The sequence below is a fragment of the Medicago sativa genome, chromosome 1 (assembly GCF_051527215.1).
Source record: "Medicago sativa cultivar Bolivia chromosome 1, Bolivia_mono, whole genome shotgun sequence".
NCBI lineage: Eukaryota > Viridiplantae > Streptophyta > Magnoliopsida > Fabales > Fabaceae > Medicago > Medicago sativa.
Window position 1 is genome coordinate 38712310 of NC_140749.1, and position 22209 is coordinate 38734518.

Genomic DNA, 22209 nt, shown 5'->3' on the forward strand with positions numbered 1-22209 from the left:
GTTTCATCCAAAAAATGTAGATAAACATTACTTTTAAGATATAAGAACAATTAACACATGTTTCATCCAAATATAAATAGAACAACTAACACATGCTTCTAATTTTTTAAAACCCAATCATTCAAGATAGGAATTAGCTACTAGCTATTGAAAGGAAAAAAAACTAACGAATGAGGGGAAAAGAGTTGAAGAAGGTGAACAAAGATGATCAAATGGAGAAGTTTTGATGTAGGGAAGAATGTTATGAAGGATATAATATAGTGGTGGTTATAGTATTTATTTATTTTAAATTAAAAAAATAATTGATCGCTACGTGAGGCATTGGCTACATGGGAGGTTTTTTTTTTTTGGATAAGACAAGAAGTATACGAGGCATCAAGGAGCTCAGAGACATCCCAATTAGGTTGGCACCCCACTGGGACTCCTATCTTATGCCGTCTACTCCATATATATTATTAAGAGGAGTGCTAGCAAGACTCTCTTTTGGACACTTTCTCTAACACTCACTCTTTCATTGGGTTAAATCAATGTGGGTCATACACTTTGGAAATGGAACCCACATAAAGTGGTGGGACATACATTGATTTTATCCAATAAAAGAGGGAGTGTTAGAGAGAGTGTCTAAAAGAGAGTGTTGCTAGCATTTCTCTATTATTAAACAAGGAAAAAATATATATACAAGAGGGGGACTAGGCCAAAACCCTCGAAAAGATGCAGAGCGGAAATAACAAAAAAAGAAACAACCAAAAACTTAGGGAAAACGGTAGTTAGGCAAGCTATTTCTATCCCTAGAGAAATCAATAGACAACAAAGGTGGTAATCTGTCGAACCAAACAATGCCAGATAGGTCATGTCCAAGAGAAGCTAATAGATCCGCACAATAGAAATATATTTGACACACACCTCTGAAGTTGCAAGGTCGAGCTGTCTATGAACATCACCAAAAATAGATTTGTTCCACACTTTGAACGCCTCTTTGACACACACCAATTTCAGATGTAGGCGGCGCATACCAGTCCCCACCACATTCTTATTTCATGTCTCCAGCACAAGACAACGACAGTCCTCATGAGAGCTCCAAACTATAATTTTTTTAAAGGAATTGCGCTTCTTATTTACGTTGACATCCATTTTCAACAAAAGAGGGTTGTGGTCGGAATGAACTCGAACTTGAGCAGTACAAGTTGTAGCACCCCAAAAATTCGTCCACGCTTCATTGCAAATTGCTCGATCTAGACGGAGAGCAATTGTGTCAGAATTCAGCCTGCCGTTATATCAAGTGTAAAGAGCACCAACAGTATCAAGGTGCAATAAAAGATTCACATTAGTCCAACCAAGAAAATCATTGCAATATATTGAAGGCGGAAGCCTCCGACCACGCTTCTCATGAGCACCCAAAATGGCATTAAAATCCCCCACAAATATCCACGGTGCAACATAATTTTTTTGTAAACCTAACAGCTCCACCCAAAGTTGTCGACGATGTAAATAATTTGTGCTTGCATAAATTCCCGCTATATAAATCTTCCTGTCATTACAGACATAATCCAACACCAGACACTGAGAATAATCATACTGTACCACAAAATCACAGTCGACCCCCCAAAGAGCCCAAAGGCTAGGTAACAAGGAACCGCTGTTGTTAGCATAATGTTTAGTAATCGTAATATTTGACCAAAACCATCTAGGAACAGAACATAAAGAAATCATTGGCTCCGCAAAAAATACCAATGACGGACCATGTACACGATACAATTCACTAAGACCTATACAGGAGTCATGATTACCTACTCCATGGATATTCCAGTATATAATCTGCATTGGGAACTAGGTAGTGGACCCTGAGAACGGGTTGCATATGTTGCCTTGGCCGCCCTTTTCTTTTGCGCCTTTGTCAGATAAGGAGTGAATGGGACATCTGTTGTAACACTGGTTAGCAAAGAATCTTTCACAAGCTCCATTTCTTTTTGTAGTACTGGATCCACCAGATCTTCCTCCCTGGCCACAATATATATTCGGGAAATCAGAGGCCAGAGTAAGAAGTAGTTCATATCATCTCTAACAATCTGGGGGCGGACAATTTCATCTGAGATGTTCTGAAGAGGCATGTTGAAAGATCTGCTAGAAGGCACAACATTTTGAGGGGAATGTTGGTCTTCATGAATTTCATTATTTCTAACCGTGACCTTCTGTGCTACGGAGGATGTGACATTTTTGGCAGTTGTTTGTGTTACCATGGGGACCGTGACCTCAAGTGCTTGAACTTGCATGACCTTATCTGGAATAACTTCCTCAGATTCCTGCTGAGTATCGACCATCAAAGCTTCTTTCTGTTGGATTTCCTTTGGCTGATGCGCTTCAAAGGCAATCGAAGAACCAACTCCATCCGGATTATCTTTTGGTTTCCACTCAGTTCTTTGGTTTTGGTAATTAATAGGCTTCTTTCCATTATCAATTGTATATGCTTGCTTGTCCACTTTCCTTCGATGTAACCAACGACAAGAATTAACGTTATGGCCAATACTTTTACAGTGCGTGCAAAACTTAGGTAAGTTTTCATATTCAATAGAGACCGGGAACACAAAAACCTCCCTTTCCACCATCACTTCATAAAAAATGCCCTTCGAAAGATCCAAATCAACCAATATCCTTGCATAATGACCAAACAGACGGTTCTAAGTAACGTGGTCAATGAGCAACGGAGTACCGACCGCCCCCGCTATCTCATACAATGTCTTCTCCATCCAATATTCTTGTGGTAATTCCCAAAGTCAGATCCAAACCTGAGCATGTGTTTGACGCTGCGTACGCATATTAAAGTCCTTCGACCACTCAAATAATTGAAGCACTCCTGGCTTCAAATTCACGGTTCCAGCAGCCCAAACTTTGCGCAAGTCTTCTTGAGATGCAAAGGTAACTTCATAAAATCCCCTGCCTAACGAGAGAAGGCTCCACGGACCAGAAACTTTCCATATTGACTGAAGCTTTGCAAAAATATCCTTGGAAGAGTACGATTTGTCTCCTTTGTTCAGCATCAGCCTACCACGAATATTATTTCGACAAGCTACCAACCCTCGAAAATAAGCATCTTTTGTAATCTGTACTGACAAAGGTTCCCCACGAATAACATGCGTTGGTAGGGGGTCTGTGTAGGTAACCTTAGAGCCACGCAGAGCCTGGGCGAATGATGGTCTTGGAATGATAGTTGGTGTTGGAGTGTTATCTGCGACCATTGCTAAAGCCAAGTTAGGATCAAGTGTTGCAGTCGACGTAACTGGAACCGAAACAGTCGACGACAACTCTGCTTGCCAATCAAACATGGCGGAGGGCAGAACAACGACCACAAACTGAGAGTTAATCGAACCAGAAGAGATCAAAAAATAGAACAGACAGTGCTTGCGTGAAGTGAAACCCTAACGAACAGGTACTGATATTGAAACCCCAGAAAATTTTCTAAGTATGAGAATTACATGAACCAATCTTTGTAACGTCGGTAGAAATTAACGCGATTGCGTATTCTCAAAGAGAAGAAACCGAACTGGCAGCCACCAGAGGGGGAAGCACTGCGCCGGAGCAGGGAGTAAACCCTATTTCGCAAGCCCTAGAAAATCGGAGCTCTTCAAACCAACTTTAATCTATTTTCCACTACATGGGAGGTAATGGAGGAAAACATGGGTAATGGAGGAAGAACTTGAGTTTTTAGAAATAGAGTTGTGGAGGAAAACATATAGGTAGTGGGTTATTTTCTTTTCATTTTTTATTTAATTAATTAATAATTAATGGATGAATTCATTAGAAAGAGAGGTTAGGAGGGATACGTGGGTAGTGGTGTTTTTTTTTTCTTTTCATTTTTTTAATTTAATTAATAGGGATATGTGGGTAGTGGTTTATTTTTCTTCTTCATTGTTTAATTTAACTAGACTCTAACCCGTGCGATGCACGGGTTTTGTATATAAATATTATATTGATTGTACATTCAATACTATCCCATGAAACGACTGCAAAAAACAACAACAAAAAATGCAAAAATTACACTAATTTAAATTATTAAATTTATTTTCTTACCAAATAATATTACCAGGTTGTGTTCTTGAATTTCTTTTTTCTCAATCTTCATATTCGATTACATTCATGTTAAAAGAACAACTAAAATAAACAAATTGAAAATAGTAAACATTTTTGAAAAGTCAGAGGGAGAAATCAAAGTAATGTTATAATCTAGTGTAGTGATTTTTGCAAATAAAAAGTCAGAATAAATAACTTCAAGTAATAATATATGAGAAACAAAGAGGCTGACAAAATTATCATCGGAATCAGTCAAATTATCAACAATTTTAAAAATACAACTTTAATATCGTAACACGTAGTAAGCATACACCAAGAAACTGATCCTAACCGCAAGGGCCGTTAATACTATAAAAATGAAAAGGAAAATGAACTTTTATGTGGTAATTGAATAAGAAGAAATATGTGGTAACTTTTATGTGGTAAACGACAGAAAATAATAACAACAACAAAAATAATAATAATAATAATAATAATAATAATAATAATAATAATAATAATAATAATAATAATAATAATAATAATAATAATAATAATAAATACTGCCATCAATAAAGGAACCATTAAAAATGAAAAGAAATTGTTATGAGAAAAGGAACCGCTAGGGCGTTTGCGTCTTTAAAAAAATGTTTTAGTACTGTGGTATATCAATTTTGGAAGCAACAATATTTCAATCAAAAAGGAAGTGACTTAGTGGGGAGAGTAGTAAAGTGTAACCAAGAGGTACCCGGTTCGAATCCTTGAAAAACCTTTTTTTCATAAAAAATATTCAGATCCGCCAAAAAGGGCGGGATTAGGGTTAGGTCAGACTGTCTAACATTTATATATATTAAGATTAAGATTAATAGAATGATAGCTATTTCCTATTTTACTATTAATTAATTAATTTTCAATAGGTGAATTAATTAGTAGAAATAGAGTTATGGAAGGAAACATGGGTAGTGGGTTTTTTTCTTTTCATTTTTTATTTGATTAATAAAATGATATGGAGGGAAAGTTTGGAGGGAAATTTTTGAAAGGAAATTTTAGGAAGAACGTGTAGGATTATAATTATAAATTTTAAAAAAAAACTGTTCCAAAAAAATTGACTCATTACTTTTTTAATACAATATTAATTATTAATTTTTCAATTATAACTTAAATTAATACTATCTTCATCACTCTCAGTTTAATATATTCTACTTTGCATTTATGATAATGAAGAACGCATCAATTATTAATTTTTCTTTCTTTCACTTATACATTTTTCTTAATATATGTGATATAAACAAAAAGCTTACTTATAATGGGACGGAGGGAGTAACATTTTTCATTTTTTTTCCATCTCTTTCCTTCATTTTGTTTTATAAGCAAAACTTTTGATAAAGGAAGTACTCCCTCCGGTCCTAAATATAAGAGAAGATTTTTTTTTTCAAGGTTCATTGAATCTATAATGTATTTAGTTTATATTATAGGTCAGATATGTTAATTATTCAATAAATTTAAAAAATGATTATTCTCACATATTTATGACCGGAGGGAGTATAGGAGGTACTCTAATGTGAATACAATGACAACTAATTAATATATCAATTCCATGTGAATTAATTAATTGATTGCTGCACATTGATTACACCCAAAGTGTTTTTTTCTTTGTATCAATCGGGTATCCTTAAACTCAATCTTTGAGTTGTGTGAACCTAAATGGACGGTAAACTCTTCCTCAAATTTTTCAACGTTGATGCATGCTCAATGTTGGATTCAGACGGACCTTTTTGGAACACTATAAAAAGTAAAATCCAAATAATTGACGTATCCCCCCGAGAAACCGGGATTGGGAGCTAAGCGTTAAAAGAGATGGAGATCATGGGTTCAAACCAAGATGACTGATCAATTATTAATCTATCAAGTAACTGCTAATGTTTGCAATAAAAAAAACAACCAAATTAAGAATACAGTAATGTTCACATTCAACTCATTAACAAAAATATGTCAGTACAGGCAAAATTGGACGATTTGATACCCATTTTTGGTCAAAAGACACCAAAGAATTGAAGTAAATCCTAAAAATTTGCTGGACCAAAAAAGTAAAAATACTAAGTATATCATCCTAAATAATTTATGGATAAGAACAAGGTGTGGAAATGAACATCAACTCGGAAATGATGACATTATTACTCTCTAGTATTAATATGAGCTGCAATAAGAGGTCCAATATTCCCATCTAAAACAGTATTTAGATCTGACATCTCAATGCCAGTCTTTACATCATGTACTAACTTGTATGGATGAGATACATACCTCCTAGTTTTTTCTTCCCACAGATTCACAATTTTATCCTTCACTATACCATTTATACTACCAACTCCTTGTTCAATTGCTATCACTTGAAGTTTAGCTTTCAATCTGTTTAGTGCTTTCATCTTATTTGCAAACTGGCTTCTCTCACCTTTACAAAGAAAAAAAAAAAGTATTGTAATTCAGTAAAATCCTCATTTAAAAAAAAAAGGACTTGTAATTATTTAGTCCTATGATCCTATCAATGGATTTGCAGGGAATGTAGCTAAGAAGGAAATCATGAGGAAAAAAAATTAGTTTATTTCACCCATGAGTGAAATTAATACAAGGCTAAATTACACTTTTGGTCTCTTAAGTTAATTTTATTCATTTTGGTCCCTTAAATTACAAACATTATTGGTCCTTTAAGTTTTCTTGTTTCATTTTGGTCACTTACTAAAATTTGATACTTTGATCCTTTAAGTAACAAATTTTGTGGTGTTAGCTTGGGACCTTGGAGTATGCTCCTTCTCAAGGTCTCAGGTTCGATTATCTCTGGTGTTAATTTGGTGGGATAGTTTAGCTTCTTAAAAAAAAAATTAACAAACTTTAAACACATTAGTCCTTCCTATCAGGACCAATATTTCTTAATATTTATTTATAACTTAAGATGCCAAAGTGTCCAACACTCAAATCTTAAGAGATTAAGATGAAACGAAAACAACTTAAGGGACCAATTTGTATAACGTTTGTTACTTAGGAGACTAATGTGAAACAAAACAGACTTAAGGGACCAAAACGAAACCTAAAAATAACTTAAGGGAACAAAAGTGTAATTTAACCTTAATATAAATACAAACTCAACTACACCATGGCCTAAAAAGGAAATAGTAGCAGTCATATAAGGCATATCAATTTCATTTGCAAGTTCTGGCAAATGGACTTGAATATAGAATAAACGGAATAAGAAATTAGATGAAGACAAAATAAGCAAACATTTTAACACAGATATATGCATACCAGAGGATTGGACAGTTATCCCAGTAGGTATATGACGAATGCAAACTATAGGCTGAGTCTGTCTTTTCTGTTCTCCATGAATCAAGGGAGACGAGATAATCAAATCCTCGGAATCAATCTCAAGATCACGAGATTTCTCTAGGAACAACGGAATAACATCAACAGTTGCAGTGCTAGTCTGCAAATTTTGAAATTAGCACACAATTATTTCACCAAACATCTATACCATACTATAATTCATTAGCCTACAAACACTTAAAAAACTTGTAACAGTGTTGTTGATGGCAGAATATGGAAGAAGGCCAAAAATCATCCATATGAACATCCCAGCGGCCTATGGCACCACCATGGCAGGCATCTTCACAAATTGTTTATGGAATCTCTAAAGAAAAACGTCGCACCATTCCTCCTTAGCGACCATTTAACAACACTACACTGCCTCTTAAAGATAGAAAAATTGGGCCAAACATTAGTCTGGGAAATCATGCTCTTAACATGGACATCTAGTTAGTTATAAAATTCAACAGGCCATTTTATACATTACATGCAGGTTAGGTCTACAATGTGTATAATGATAGGGTATGAAATGTGGCCTTTCTCTTCACCATATGGGTTTCTGCCAACGTATTGTAAAGAAATGTTCATTTCCTATATATGTTTTGAACTGTATCTGATACTAGTATCCTATAGCTGAACGAAATTGAATTTACCCAAAAAGGTGGTTAGTTTGTAAAGGCAATTCAGAAAACTTGCTCCACCAAAAGAACCATGTTGTCGGATTATGACAAATTCAAACTAATGATGGGCTGTGGCCTAAGGATTCAATTCTAGACTAGTCAGAAGCTTGTGCAATTTCTTGCTAAAAGGATCAAAAGAAAAATTGAACAGCCTGAAAACTTTCCAATGTTAACCTATTAAGATCTGTAATTGTTGTTTAACTTATGGAACTTTCTACAGAAAGACAATATTATCAGCACAAAGCAGCTAAAGCACTTATATCTCAGCAAATGTGATGTATTGAAATCGGAATTAAACTCTCCAGAAAAGAAATTAGAATATCTTTCTACACGAGTATTGTCTGTTTGCTTTCTAAAATCAGTTTCAAATATCATTTTCAATTTTAATTTGTATTTTTCATTTTAGTTATGATAGAGAGAAGATGGAAGCTAATTAGAGACAATGTATTTCCGGAAAAACTGAAAATAATGTTGACATTTTTTGGATTTTTTAGATATATTGGATCTATCATGTAAAATACATTTTCAAAAACTTCCGTAATACATTCTCTATTGTTTATCTTACCATTGGAAACGGAAAAAGAAACGCATGAAGTAAACAGGTTAGTTTTCAGAGGATAAAATTCAATGTGAAAATAACACAATTGAACAAGAACGAAAAATCAGTTTTACAATTAGGTAGTACGAAAGGAACTCTTTGCACCTCAAGCTGAGAAGATTCATTCGGAGAACCCCTTATGAGGTGGTGAACTCCTTTTTCCCCCAAAAGATAGCCATAAGCACATTCAAATTCAAACTCTATAGTTGCTAAATTGATTCCTCCATTCTCGATCAAACACCTGTCAACAATCCTTCCTTCATAACCTTGTCTTTTGGCCCATCCAAGGTACATTTGTAGGAGCTGTTCTGCCCAGAGCTTGATTCAAGCAAAAGCATGTCAGCAACTCAGTTTTGCAAAGACTAATATGAAATATAGGTTTATTGTATGAATAAAAAAATAGCAGCGGCAACAACAAAATCCTTTATATATGAAACCTTTGAAAAGATGCCGGTAGTGGCTTTTATAACCAAACATGCTCCTGCCATATCAAATGGCCCTTTAAGAAGCTTGGATATCTCATACTGATCCAGTATGTTGCTCACGTCTATTGATGCATCATATGCTTGTTTATAGAGCCCGTAATCAATAACATTCATCTCAGCTAACTGCTTGATCAGCTGTGCTTCCTCTACCTGCTTGACATAGAACAAGGGATTACATTTTTTTCATATAAAATGAAAAAAGGAAAAAATAATTAAAAACTAATAATAATTTGGCATGACATGCATTACATGCACGTAAATAAGCTAATTCAAATATGTCAATCCAAACAGACCCGTAATGTAATGTAATTCTTATTGAACGAAAAAAGCCTTTCACAAATCTAGGAATTTTTCTGAGCTTTAAAGTACATCTATCTAGTCTAACTAACAATCATAACCATAATTATCTCATACAGGGAACAATCATTTGTACTCTTCTTTCTCTGATTTAATTGCTGCATTTCGTTTTGTTTATCATCAAACAGATCAAATTTTACATAGAAGTGAAAATAAATAATAGGCATTGTGAAAGTTTAGTTGAAAGTGATGGGAACAGAATATAACCTTGTATCTCAAGTCCTTTAGAGAATCAACTACTTTGGCACTGTTAGCCAACTTGACAAGAATGTCGTTGGACTTAGTTGGGTCATCCCACAGATCTGAATCACGTACCATTTCTTCCTGCTTAATCCAACTTGCTTCTTCCATTTCCAAAGCTGTTGATGCATACAACTCAGCGCGAATAACTGTGTCTTCGATTTTCCTTCTTAGGGAAAATAAACCTGAGCATATTTCAATGTTTGTCATGATTTAAGGAATTATTAGGTGAGACAAAGAAGTAGTTATCTACAGCTCGGAAGTTACAAAAATCATTATACTATAAAGTGTCATTATTACACATTGACTTTAATGTGGCTCGTTAGATTAACATAAGCAGTCCCCGTGAGCTTAGCTCAAGTGGTAGGGACATTGCATAATATATCCCACTTAATCACCTTAAGAGGTGAATTTCTAACCACTGGGCTACTTGACCAAAAACAAAAAAAATTAGCACAAGCATCACCAAACAATCACGAGTATTCAGCCAACTAATATTTTACTTTGAGCGTTCGCTCAAGCCATTGTGCATGACAAAAGCCACCGTTAGGGCATCAAATCCAGAAAGGGGAAAACTAAATCATGATTCCAATGATCATTGATGAAACAAGCATGAAATATATATGTTAACTATAACTAGTCAACTACAAGAAGCCAAATTCTCCAGCAAAATTCAAACTAACAAGTAGTTCTAATCATAGATGACATAATATACCACGGTTTCTCTTTACTGTAAGCTTAAACAAGTTTAACATGCCCTTGTTTATACCACATCTGCACATTATATATCATAACTACCAAGGTTATCTGAAAAGAGCAAATGGTAAGAGGACGACTAATAGTAATATCATACATTCTTCATAATCATATGAGCAGATCATTTATTCCGTAGGCATACAGAGAATTAATGAACCTTAGAAACATGAAGCTCCCACTATTTGTGACACTGGTAGATCTTAGAAACATAAAGCTCCCACTACTTGTGACACGGGTGGAATATCTATATGGAGCAAAAATAACAATTTTTTAAAACCAAAGTATCCCTGCCCGCAAGTATCAGAGACTATTCCCTTAAGGTCAGTGAGATCTACTTATCTACTTAGAAGGTTAACCTCCACCAACATATTTTTCATATCAGACTGTCAGGGAGATCTACTTATCTACTTAGAAGGTTAACCTCCACCAACATATTTTTCATATCAGACTGGTAAAGGCAGTAGCAAGTAGCAGCAACTTGACCCTATAAGGAGGACTGGAGTATATTTTTCATATCAGACTGAGACTGGTAAAGGCAGTAGCAAGTAGCAGCAACTTGACCCTATAAGGAGGACTGGAGGAGGACAGTAGCAGCAAGGAGGACTGGAGGAGGACATGGGAAACCTGGGTTCGAATCCTAACAGAGTCACCCACATAGGTGTCACGAAAATCAGGACCTAATTCATCCTTACAAAACCGGCTTGTACGGTGAGGAGTGTCTCCTATTCATAAACTCTTTTCAAGAATCATATCTATCCGATTTGGGACTAAATCCACCGAGTGTTGGCTGCTAACAATTGGGAGGTTGAGAACAAAGGCGAACCGGGGATAAGTTCTGTTAACATTCCCACTTTGAAAGTGATATAGTAAGACTAAGTACTTAAAAGTAGGGCAGTCCTCACCTAACAAACCGGTTCTATGGGGTTGTGTAGGCTCGGTCACAAGGGCGTCTTAATTTTTCTACATTAATTTTCCTCCACTACCCTTTTTCACTCCTATGAAACATAATCAAACACCAAACTGAACAACTAAAATAATTTCATTCCAGACATAAAAAAGAGAAAACAATAAGCAAAACCAAAAGTACATGCTCTTACACAAAAAAAGACAGCATTTTGGAACACACCCACTTGTTTGTAGATATCCTTATTATTGTTGTTAGCAATGGATTGACAAGCTCTAACTCTGAAAGAACACAAGAACAGTCCAACACGTGGATTCTTCTTCCTCAACCATTTGGAGCTGAACGAAGGAACAATATCATGAACAGTTCTTGCACAACAACTTTCAGACCCCATAGTTTCCATATTCACAAGGTTTTGGTCTCTCTTAGTAGTGTTTGTTTTTTAAGACCGAAATTTCGCTCCACTTTTTTGGTTACCTTATCTTCAAATGGAAAATGTGTTCAATAATTATTCCTTCTGCTGCAAAAAGATAAGAGGACTACCCTTCAGCCACGACCGTTTGTATTTCCAAGATATTTTTTTACTTAGTTTCAAACCTCTAACAAAATTCACAAAAAGAAAAAAATTTGCGGCAACAATTTTTTTTTTTTTAATTTTAGATAATATTTTTGTGTTTTATCTTCTTCTTTTGGCTTATTTAATGTTTAGTCCCTCTAAATAGAGGTCAAAATAGAGGTCAATTGAGTTTTGATCTCTCAAGTTGTTAATCCTTCTAATTTTGTTGTAAATATTAATCACTTGAGTTTTAGTCTCTAAACTCATAATCTCTTGATGTGGTTGTGTTTTGCTGATGTGTCCACCGTTAATAGTGTAATAAACATGTTGACTCATATTTAAAGACATGAATAGACGATTTACCCTTAATAAATCCAGCCCATTGGAAAATGACCGTACCGCCCTTCTTCTTTTATTCCCTTTCCTTACCCAGAAATAAACAGTAACTCAACAGTTGAATTAACACCAGAAACATCAACACCTTTACTAGAAAAGACAATGGTTCTTCCAGTTTTCGATTTCAAAGGAGGAACAAAATCTCCATGGAAATTCACCAGAGAAGTTCCAAGACTATCGTTAGATAGCAGAGCCGTTATAGATACAAAAGGAACAATGACAATCCATCCAAAAGAGGAAGAAAAACGATGACGTTCAACTTCCACAGGCATCATTGCAAAACACATGGGTCTTGAAGACTTTAATCCAAACCATAAGCTTCTAAGATTTGCTTATGAATCAACGATTCAAAGAGATCTATCATCTCAACAATACTATTTCTTTGACACTACAAATTTCCAATTAAAGCAATTCAATAGTATTTCACCCTTATGCAATTCAATAGTATTCTCCTCTACGACAGAAATAAGTCTAGACGAATAAAACTAAATAGCGAACAAAAAATAACTAAATAAACGAGATATAATTAAATAATTATCCAACAAAATAAATAGGAGTTTATCTTATAACTCTAACCTATAACTACTTAGCTACACATGGTAACTAAAGACAAGATACAAAAAGATAAAAACATACCCTAGAAAAGATATGAGAAGATAGAACTCCTCATTGGCTCCTAGAATCGCCTTCCTCCTGAACTGCTCCAGTTCTGAATGAGAAATTATGAATGAGGAAGGCGGTATTTATAGGGAAAGTTTCCACCTGACTTGGGCTAAAAGTATGGGTTTTCTAGGGGAGAAAAAGTTACAAAAAGTGACTTTTTTGGCTAGTCACCATGCACAGACGCTTTTGGCATACGCCAGGCGTTTTCTAAATCGCCTTTATGTGCCTAGGCACTGTTCTGAAGCGCCCCGGCGCTTCAGTGCTGAAATGCCTATCTTCTTCGTCCGTTTTGGTGTTTTCTTCAATATAAGATGTCTTGTCTTGGAACTTGGGAACATAATCTTCTTCAATATAAGATGCCTATCTTCTTCCTCCCTTTGTAACGTCTTATGAGGCCTCTTGAATCTTAAATCTTTGTCTTCCCAAGGACCATATAAATCTTCGGATGTCTTGTTTTGCCAATTTGCATGATTTCTTCTTGAATTACATCAAGAACACCCTAAAATTGCTATGTTTAGGGAAAACTCTGATTACATACTCAAATACAGAAAACATTACAAATGTCCCGAAATCATAGGCAATTACTCTAATACTCCTCTGTTTTGCTAGTAAAACCTATTGAAAAAACTGAAAAATATGCTAAGAATAATGTAAGATGACCTGTCATCTAAGACAAAGTCAATCACGAAGATAAAACTGAAGCAAATGGAACAAAGTTGAAACCAAATCGAAACTGCAAAACGAAAAATTGAACTTCCAAAAATTGAACGAACTGAAATTGAAATCCACGAAGTACCAGAAATCAAAAATGGTCATGTGCGGTTGAGATTCATACACGTAGAAGTGGTCCTGTGCACCTTTCTCTTTTGATCACCATCTATTGTCTGGCTTGAACAAGAAATGTCAACAAAATTAATAAGGATAGGGTTAATAGTGTTAAACCCCCCTGTAATATAGGTCATTTCCGGTTTTTCCCCTGTAAAATTATTTTTTTGATTTACCCCCTGTAAAAAAAATTTGTTTTGGAATACCCCCGTAACAGGTCATTCCAAAACAATTTTGTTTTACAGGGGGGTAAATAAAAAAAATTACAAGGTGGAAAACCGAAAATGGCCTATATTACAAGGAGGTAAAGCATCATTAACCTATAATGATATACATTTTTCTTTGCAACCCGCCATTCAGGATATAATCTATCTACTACAATATATGAAAAGACATAACTATCAAAAATACTTAAATATCCATACCCCATTTTTCACTAAAGTTTTTTCTTCACAATATCAGGACTATTTTAGACTTATCCACTCTTTTTTCTCAAAATAAGATTAGACTTATCCACTCTTTTTTCTCAAAATAAGACTTACAATACCCCTAACCCAACCTCATGTCAACTTATATAGTGAAGGACAAAATTGACATTTTAAACCAGAAACAACTTTACAGCTTTTCAACATACCCCACTTTTTAGCTTTTGAACATTTGAAATTGGAATTTCAAATTCACTCACTCAAACTTTCTCTCTCTTCCTTTTCATTATAATCATCTTTCTATCTCATTTTATCATTTAATCATCTTCTTACTTCTCATCTTTCCTCCTTCTCATCTATGCTCTCAAATCTAATCAATCAATTGCAACATTTTGCATTTATTTTTTCCTTTTTAGATTTAGATGGCTACCAAAGAAATAAAAACATAATGACTTTTTTACTTCAAATAATATTAATGTTGCTAACTTTTTCTGTTTGTTTGTTAAAATCATCAATTAATTTTCATATTTTGTTTATCTTTGTTGGAAATACACGAGAATAATTAGTTTAACTTTTTTAAATATCGTTGACATAAAAATTATAAAACTAAAATGTAGAAGCATCAAATACAATACAAATATTTTAACAGATTTTCGCATATAAAATAAAAAACTAAAATTAATATTTTTCTACTTATGTCTTTATTATATGAGCATATGTTTTTTACGGGAATATATCAGTATATCTTTATTTATAAAATTTAATAAACTATATATTAATAAAATATATGTGAGCATATATTTTTTATGAGAATATGTCAGTATATGTTTATTCATCAAATTTAATATGAACAGTATATTAATAAAATATATGTAAGTGTACAGACTATATATTGATGAAAAAATATCTAAGTATATGTTTTTTAACGGGAATATCTCGGTATATGTTTTTTATGAAATTTTATGCTAATAACTTTTTTTTACTAGATTTTGTGAACTATATGTTATTAAAATTTATGTGAATGTATGTGCTCTATATTAATAAAAATATATGTGAGAATATGTATCTGTACGAGAATACGTTAGTATATATTTATTCATGAAATTTAATATCCCCGTGAGCTTAGCTCAGTTGGTAAGGACAATGCATAATATATGCAAGGTCCAGGGTTCGAACCTTGGACATCACCAAAAAATAATTCATGAAATTTAAAATATAATATGAACTATATATATAAAATATATATGAAAGTAAATAAAATATGAAAGTACATGGACTATATATTAATATAAATACATGTGAGTATAAGTATTTTATACATGTGAGTATAAGTATTTTTACGGGACCCAAGAGAACAATTAGTTTTTTTTTCGACAAGAATTAGTTAAAATTACATTTTTTAAATATCATCGACATAAAAATAAGCATAATATTATGATACCTGCAGATATAGACACATAAAATTTGCAGCGGGCACAGTACAAATATTTTAACACATTTGTAATAGTCTAATTTGTAATATTTTAAAAAATTTCTTTGATTTTTAGTCTCCCAAAAAATTTACATTTTCACGTTTGGTTCCTCATTTCAAGTAAACTTATATGTTAAATTTATAATTTTGAATAATATTTAACAAAAAAATTTATAATAGACTATTTTTTCTAAGGATAAAGATAAATTTAGCACATACATTCTAGAGATCGATGTCTTTTACAAGCCTAATGCAGTCATGTTTGGATGCATAGGTGGTGGTCCAAGTTCCCATAGAGGTGTAGAATGAGGAGGTTCCGTAAATTATTCCCATCAAAGAATGGAGAAGAAAACACGTGTTCATATTTGATCTTAAACATCCTATAGATTGAACTACATAATTTCAAAATCCTAAAGATTGAGCTCAAGCATTATCTAGACGTGGTATGAGTTTTAAACTCCGGTGGACCACCCGGTTTTCACCGTTTTAGTTCCATTTATAAGAAAAAGAGGGCAACGTTGAAGAAAACTCGATAGCCATGGGCAACTTTGGATACAACTAACAAGGATGGCAAGAGAGAGGCTCTAGTAGCATCTAGCACATGTTTGCAGACTGAACAAGGTTGGAAATAGGTCTCTAATTGGATCCCATCTTTTTTTAACCGATAAGAGAAAGGCCTCGTGTAAGATTTTGTTAAAACGAAATCAAGTTTTCCAAGAGTTAAAGAGAAACTCAGTGAGAACCATGGTGAACATGGAGAATTATAGGATTTGGTTGTGAACAAAATGCATGTGTAAGGAATGGTATCTAAAGACCTTAAGTAAAGTGGAGAGGTCAGTACAATTGTAAATTTTCGATGTGGTAGGTGAGAAGGTAGTTATCAAGTAATCAAAAGACATCATAAATATAGAAATGTATAGCATAGACACTTCATACTTTTGATTGCCTACGGATGGTCAAGGCACTTGGAAAGTACCAGTAACTGCAAGTAGTAAATTTGTAAATTGGTACTTCTGATTGCCTATGTTTCACCTTTAATTTCCAATCTCTTCAATCCTTCCTTTGCTTCTTTTATTCTGCCTTCGGCGCCAATCTTTGAGCCTCCCTTTGATCATTTTAAATTTTTTCCTTTAGCACGAACATGCCCCACCCCTCCACTTTCAGATCTCTCCACTGTTCAGAAACAAACTTATGATACCCATCAATATTTTCCCAACAATTTAACATACAAAATGGTTTTGGTCCCCAGTTTTGATCACATTATTCACACATCATTATTGGGCAATGATCTGATAGCTCTTTGTCTAAACACAACTGCTTACAATCTAGTCACTCTCTAATCCAAGACTTCGAAATAAGAAATCTGTCAATCCTGCTCATGACTGAACCTCCCACTCTTGACCAAGTGTACCTTCTTCCATGAAGAGGTAAATCTATCAAAGCTGACTCAATGATAAACTCATCAAAATCTTCTATATCGTCCCTTCTAATAACCTCACTGTTGCGTCTTCTTTCAGCTTCATCCCTTATTGTGTTGAAATCTCTCAACAAACACCATCTATCTTCACTCTTAGCCAAAATTTATGATTTTAACTCCATCCACAAGACACGTCTTCTTCTTGCGTCACAAGGTGCATATACATTCACAATGTTGACAAATTTCTTCTCTTCACCCCACTCCCCTTCCAGGCTTCCACCCATACCACACGATCCTTAGTGATTTTTCTTTGAGCCGAGAATATTCTACTATCCCCCATGGTTAGCAAACCTCCGGACCTTCAGATGGTTTAAAAGCAAAGTCACAATCAGTAGTAGAACCCAAATTCTTTCCCCAAGTCCCAAACATCTCTAGCAATTTCTTTCGCTTCCACATGAATAAGCTCCCTTGTTATTTTGCCCTTGTTATTTTTCTCTGAAATTGGTTCTAGCTGGTTTCCTATTTAATTTTCTTAATTCATAGGAAGACTTTGACAATAATTTTGGTTTTGAAATGATCTTCACTATAATTTGAAACAGAACAAACGTAGATTAAGTGGTTCAAAAAATCGAACATAGATTAGTCATTACAAAAATGTTGAGTCCAAATTAAAGTCATTACGAAGTCACATGTTGGCTAATTAACTATGAAGTGCAGAAACTCCTCGGATTAGGCGTGTCCCGGTGTCGCACGTGTCCGACACCGACACGGCACCGACACTTGTAATTACACTTAATTTTGTGAATTTTTCAAATTATTAGCTGTGTCGGCTTGTCAGTGTCCGTGTCGTGTTCGGTGTCCGTATCCGTGCTTCATAGCTAATTAACCACCTTCTGCCGTATTTTTTGCTAGTCAAAGTGGAGGTATCCTTTAACACATAACATCACAAGTCGTGAATCGTGATGTCAAATCATCGTGATGTTTTTGTGAAGAAATCTTCCCTGTGTATAATAATAGGGCTGATGATTTTATATGGGAGGATGTGAAGTAATTTTGTAATCTGTATCGTTTATCTTGGCATCCATACACACCTTGTGTGCCTTCAATAAAATCTTCTTTTATAAATTTTTTTTAGTAATTCTTTTACAACATTACTCGAATAGTTCTCTACTTCTCTCCTGTTGAATGAGCAAATTCAAACTATGGTATCACAAATAAATTTAAACCCACGAGTTTAAAAGCAGCTTTATACATAAAATGTCTACTATTATATTACATTGATTACAAACTCATCAAAATGAGTTCTTAAGTTAGAAGAAAATGTTGCAAATACCTAAGACCATCGTCAATACCAACATACCTCCAATCAACAACACTCATAATCCCCACACTCACCTTCTCAACCCTCACTTCCCTACCACCATCATCACTTTCACTTTCTCTACAACCGCACATCCCCACCTTCATATCCGCCACGACCGAACTCGCCACCATCTTCGAACAACAACCTGGCGCCGGTAGCTCCTGCGAAAACCACTCCTCCCTTCCGGCCACAAACCCCACCTTCCCCTCACAATCGATCAAAGTGAATACCCCTCTCCACCCTTTCACCACCACATTCCACGTCACCTTCACCACCTCCTCAAAACCGTTGTTCTTCACAACAACACCGCCGTCAAAGCAAACACCAAAACGAAACACGCCGGGAGGATCCACCACCAGTGCTTCTACCGGTCTGGATGCAGTTGCGACAACGCGAGAGTCCCGCTTGGAAGTAATGGAAACCGTGAAGATGAGGTCGTCGAGGGAGAGGGTTGGCTTTAGAGGGGTCTGACGGCGGCGCGTGACGGAAGAGTGACCTAATGCAAAGAGACGGCAATATGAGACGGTGGTGGGAAGAGTGGAGAGAGAGGGAAAATGGGTTGTTACGATTGGTTTCCAAAGAAGATCAGAGGACATAGAATGTAACCATGATTTTGATACGCATGAAGCTATGGCTAATGTTTTAGGGTCAAGGTGATGTGCTACGAGGATGAGAACTTCCCATGATATAGTTGAACGTGAAGTTTCCATTTCCATGGTTGTTTGAATCTTCATGAACATGAATTGAATATATGATACTCCTATTATTCTGCGTTTTGGGGTTTCTTTTGAGTTTTGACGTTTATAGAAGGTACGTAAAACGGCGGTTACACTTACTGGTACACAGGTGGTAGAAGGTGACACGTGGAGAATGTTTGTGCTCTGCATGGCTATTGAGTGCCACGTAAGATTCATACTGGAGATTATGCCAAGTAGCAAATGGCACGTGTCTAGGATTTTGATAAGCACAACAGTTCCAATTGGAATTCCTTTTTTAGTGTCTTGCAGAAAAGTACAAGTACAACACAATTTTCGGGAGGAAAACTTGCTTAAACACAACTACAAGTAAAAATGGTTTGCGTAGACTTACAAAATAAAGATGAATTTAGTCATATCATTTAATTATTTTTTTCTTTAATTTTGTTCAATCTTGTGTGTCTAAACACTTTTTTCTTGTATTTGTGATCAAGAAATTTTCTCATTGTTTAGTCTGTTCCAGGAAAAAGTCTTAAATGGACACAACCCGAATTCAAAATGATTTGGGCACACTTACAAAACATAGAAAAATTTAAATGAAAATAAAATTAAATAATATTAATTGATATGACTTATTTATTTTTGTTTTAATTTTTTTGTTTTATGTAAGTGTGCCTTAGGGTTGTGATTATATTACTGTTGGAGACCAATTTTGAAAAACAAGCAGGATTTCATTGTTTCTTTTGCAACAAATAATTTTAAAGGGTCATGTTAACTTGTATCTTAAGGACATAAGTTAAGGAACTTAAAATAGAATTAAGTAATCAATTTTATGTTGAAAATATAGCTTTTGAAACTTTCAAGACATTGAATGCACAATTTTCAAGAAAAAATTTCTACTTTTGGTTTCTTAACTTATGCCCCAAGGACACAAGTTAACATTTCCCAATTTTAAATGGTAGAAATTACATTCTTTTACTCCATCCGTTTCAAAATGAGTGTCACTTTAGCCAAAAAAAATTTGTTTCAAAATGAATGTCACTTTACATTTCCAATACAACTTTTAATTTTTTTCTTCCAACTTTACTCTCTCCAACTTTTCTCTCACACAATTTTCAATGCAACTTTATGTTTGTCTTTTTCTTATAAAGTAAGGGCAGTTTAGTAAAAGTGTTATATCTAATGATTATTTCATTTCATTCCTTAATTTGTGTGCAATTGACTAAAGCGACACTCATTTTGAAACGGAGGGAGTATATGATAATCTTCGCAATTAATGTTGAAATCTATACTACTCCCTCCATTCCTTTTCTTTTGATGTTTTAGGTGATTGCACAAATATTAAGGAATCATTAAATTATAGGAATAATTGTATGGTTTATACTAAAATACCCTTACTTACTCCTTGATTTTTTTTTCCTCAAAATTCTAATCTCCTTAATTATTGAAACTCACCACACAAAGTGTGTTTTAGAATTTTTCCTCAAAATTCTAATTTTCTCTCTCTTTTCTCTCTTCTCTATTTCTCAAACCCTAGCAGTCGCCCCTTTCTTCCTCTCCTTCTTGTCAGAGGGGTGATTTAGGGTCAATTTTGACCTAAAAATCACCCCTCTGAGTTGTTTTTTTCCTTCTATCCTAATTGAATAAGTGGTTTCACATATTTTCAATTTTCTTTCGTTTGTTTTTGTGATTTCGTCGTCTTTGCACGACTCTGTTTGTTTTGATTTTCCGTCTGTGCAGTGTGTTTTTGATTTCCCGTCTTTGTGCGGTGTGTTTTTGATTTTCAGTCTTCGAGGATTTTAAGATGTAAAATCATTTATAATGACATCAAGGTTAATGTTCTTTAAAATACCATTATTAATTAACAAAGTAGCTAAACCGTTCAATTTATCTCGTGATATTGATAACCTTAAGTAGGTTTTAATCAACTTCAATTTAAAAACTTCTTTCTACCAATGTTGCGGTCACATGCACAGTCAATAAAACTATAAACATTCAGATAACAACATGCAAGTTTGACAAATTTAAGAGTATCTACGACATACATTATTTTGATTGTCAAAGTTATAAATTGTAAACTGGATCTGTCTGGTGAGAACAAATGAGAGACAACGGTGGCAAGTAATGCTCTAATGTGACGGTAACTACGTCCGGTACAACGACGGTGACTCTTCGGGTGGAACTGTAACAGCCCGATTTTCGCTAGATTTATTGTAATTAATTTTTATGTGTTTATTTGTGCTTGTATGCGATTATTTGCCTCTGTGTGTATTTTGATTGGGATTAGTAGAGTTTGGCTTAATGAGGGTATTTTAGTCATTTTGAACTTAGGGGTATTTTGGTCATTTTATGATCCATTGTAAATTAGTAATTTCGTTAAGAGGATTATTTGTAGTGTTTTAGTAGCAGAGATTATTTTTACTAAGTTACTAGTGAAGCGGGGTAATTAATTAATTAACAACCGGTAACTATTCGTTATTTTATCCGTTAAGCGAGTAGAAACATTGTGAATTAGTTATTGAAGACTTTAAGCCCATTAAGGCAATTGAGGATTGAACCCATTTGTGTAGAGCCTATATAAACTCTAGTCTAAAGAGGAAGAATCCTGTTCTTCCCCCAGCACAAAACACTCGCGCCCAGCTGAAATACCGTTTATACCCATGTGTTACTTAAGTCACGCATGGTTACTGTTTATGTACAAAACCCATCAGTCCATACTCCAAGCACCATTTTCTTTCCCTCCACCTTCTAAAACCCAAAAAGTGCGAATTTTTGGGTCAAAATCCTCATCCCAAATCATTGCAAATCGTCAGGAAGCAAGTTTCTATGTTCATCAAACATTAAACATCAGGTATTGTATCATCAAAACTCATCTCATTTTGCTGGTTTTTGTGCTTGGTTCGTCTATTTTTTTCGTAGGCAGTAGGGCTTGGTGCGCAAGTTAACTTGCGCAAGTGTTAACGGCTGCGTGACTTAAGTC

At 34.6% G+C, this 22209-nt stretch overlaps 2 protein-coding genes across 2 annotated transcripts; both read right to left on the reverse strand.

Annotated features, from left to right (window-relative positions):
* Positions 1-5990: 5990 nt before the first annotated feature.
* Positions 5991-11950, reverse strand: PRFB3 (peptide chain release factor). Its single transcript, XM_085718724.1, has 6 exons — positions 11641-11950; positions 9726-9943; positions 9114-9311; positions 8782-8994; positions 7342-7519; positions 5991-6493 (listed from the first exon to the last, which is right to left on the reverse strand). The coding sequence occupies exons 1-6, from the start codon at positions 11819-11821 to the stop codon at positions 6219-6221; spliced, it is 1263 nt and encodes a 420-aa protein (XP_085574850.1). The 5' UTR covers positions 11822-11950; the 3' UTR covers positions 5991-6218.
* A 6454-nt stretch (positions 11951-18404) lies between these two features.
* Positions 18405-19289, reverse strand: LOC146954842 (putative F-box protein At5g04010). Its single transcript, XM_085718730.1, has one exon. The coding sequence runs from the start codon at positions 19272-19274 to the stop codon at positions 18477-18479; it is 798 nt and encodes a 265-aa protein (XP_085574856.1). The 5' UTR covers positions 19275-19289; the 3' UTR covers positions 18405-18476.
* Between the last annotated feature and the right edge of the window lie 2920 nt (positions 19290-22209).

Coding starts and splice junctions, on each gene's coding strand:
- PRFB3 (XM_085718724.1), bottom strand. CDS start 11,821: ATGGAAACTATGGGGTCTGAAAGTTGTTGTGCAAGAACTGTTCATGAT. Junction 9,944..11,640: donor GGATATCTACAAACAAGTGG/GTGTGTTCCAAA, acceptor AAATATGCTCAG/GTTTATTTTCCCTAAGAAGG. Junction 8,995..9,113: donor CTACCGGCATCTTTTCAAAG/GTTTCATATATA, acceptor GCTTGAATCAAG/CTCTGGGCAGAACAGCTCCT.
- LOC146954842 (XM_085718730.1), bottom strand. CDS start 19,274: ATGTTCATGAAGATTCAAACAACCATGGAAATGGAAACTTCACGTTCA.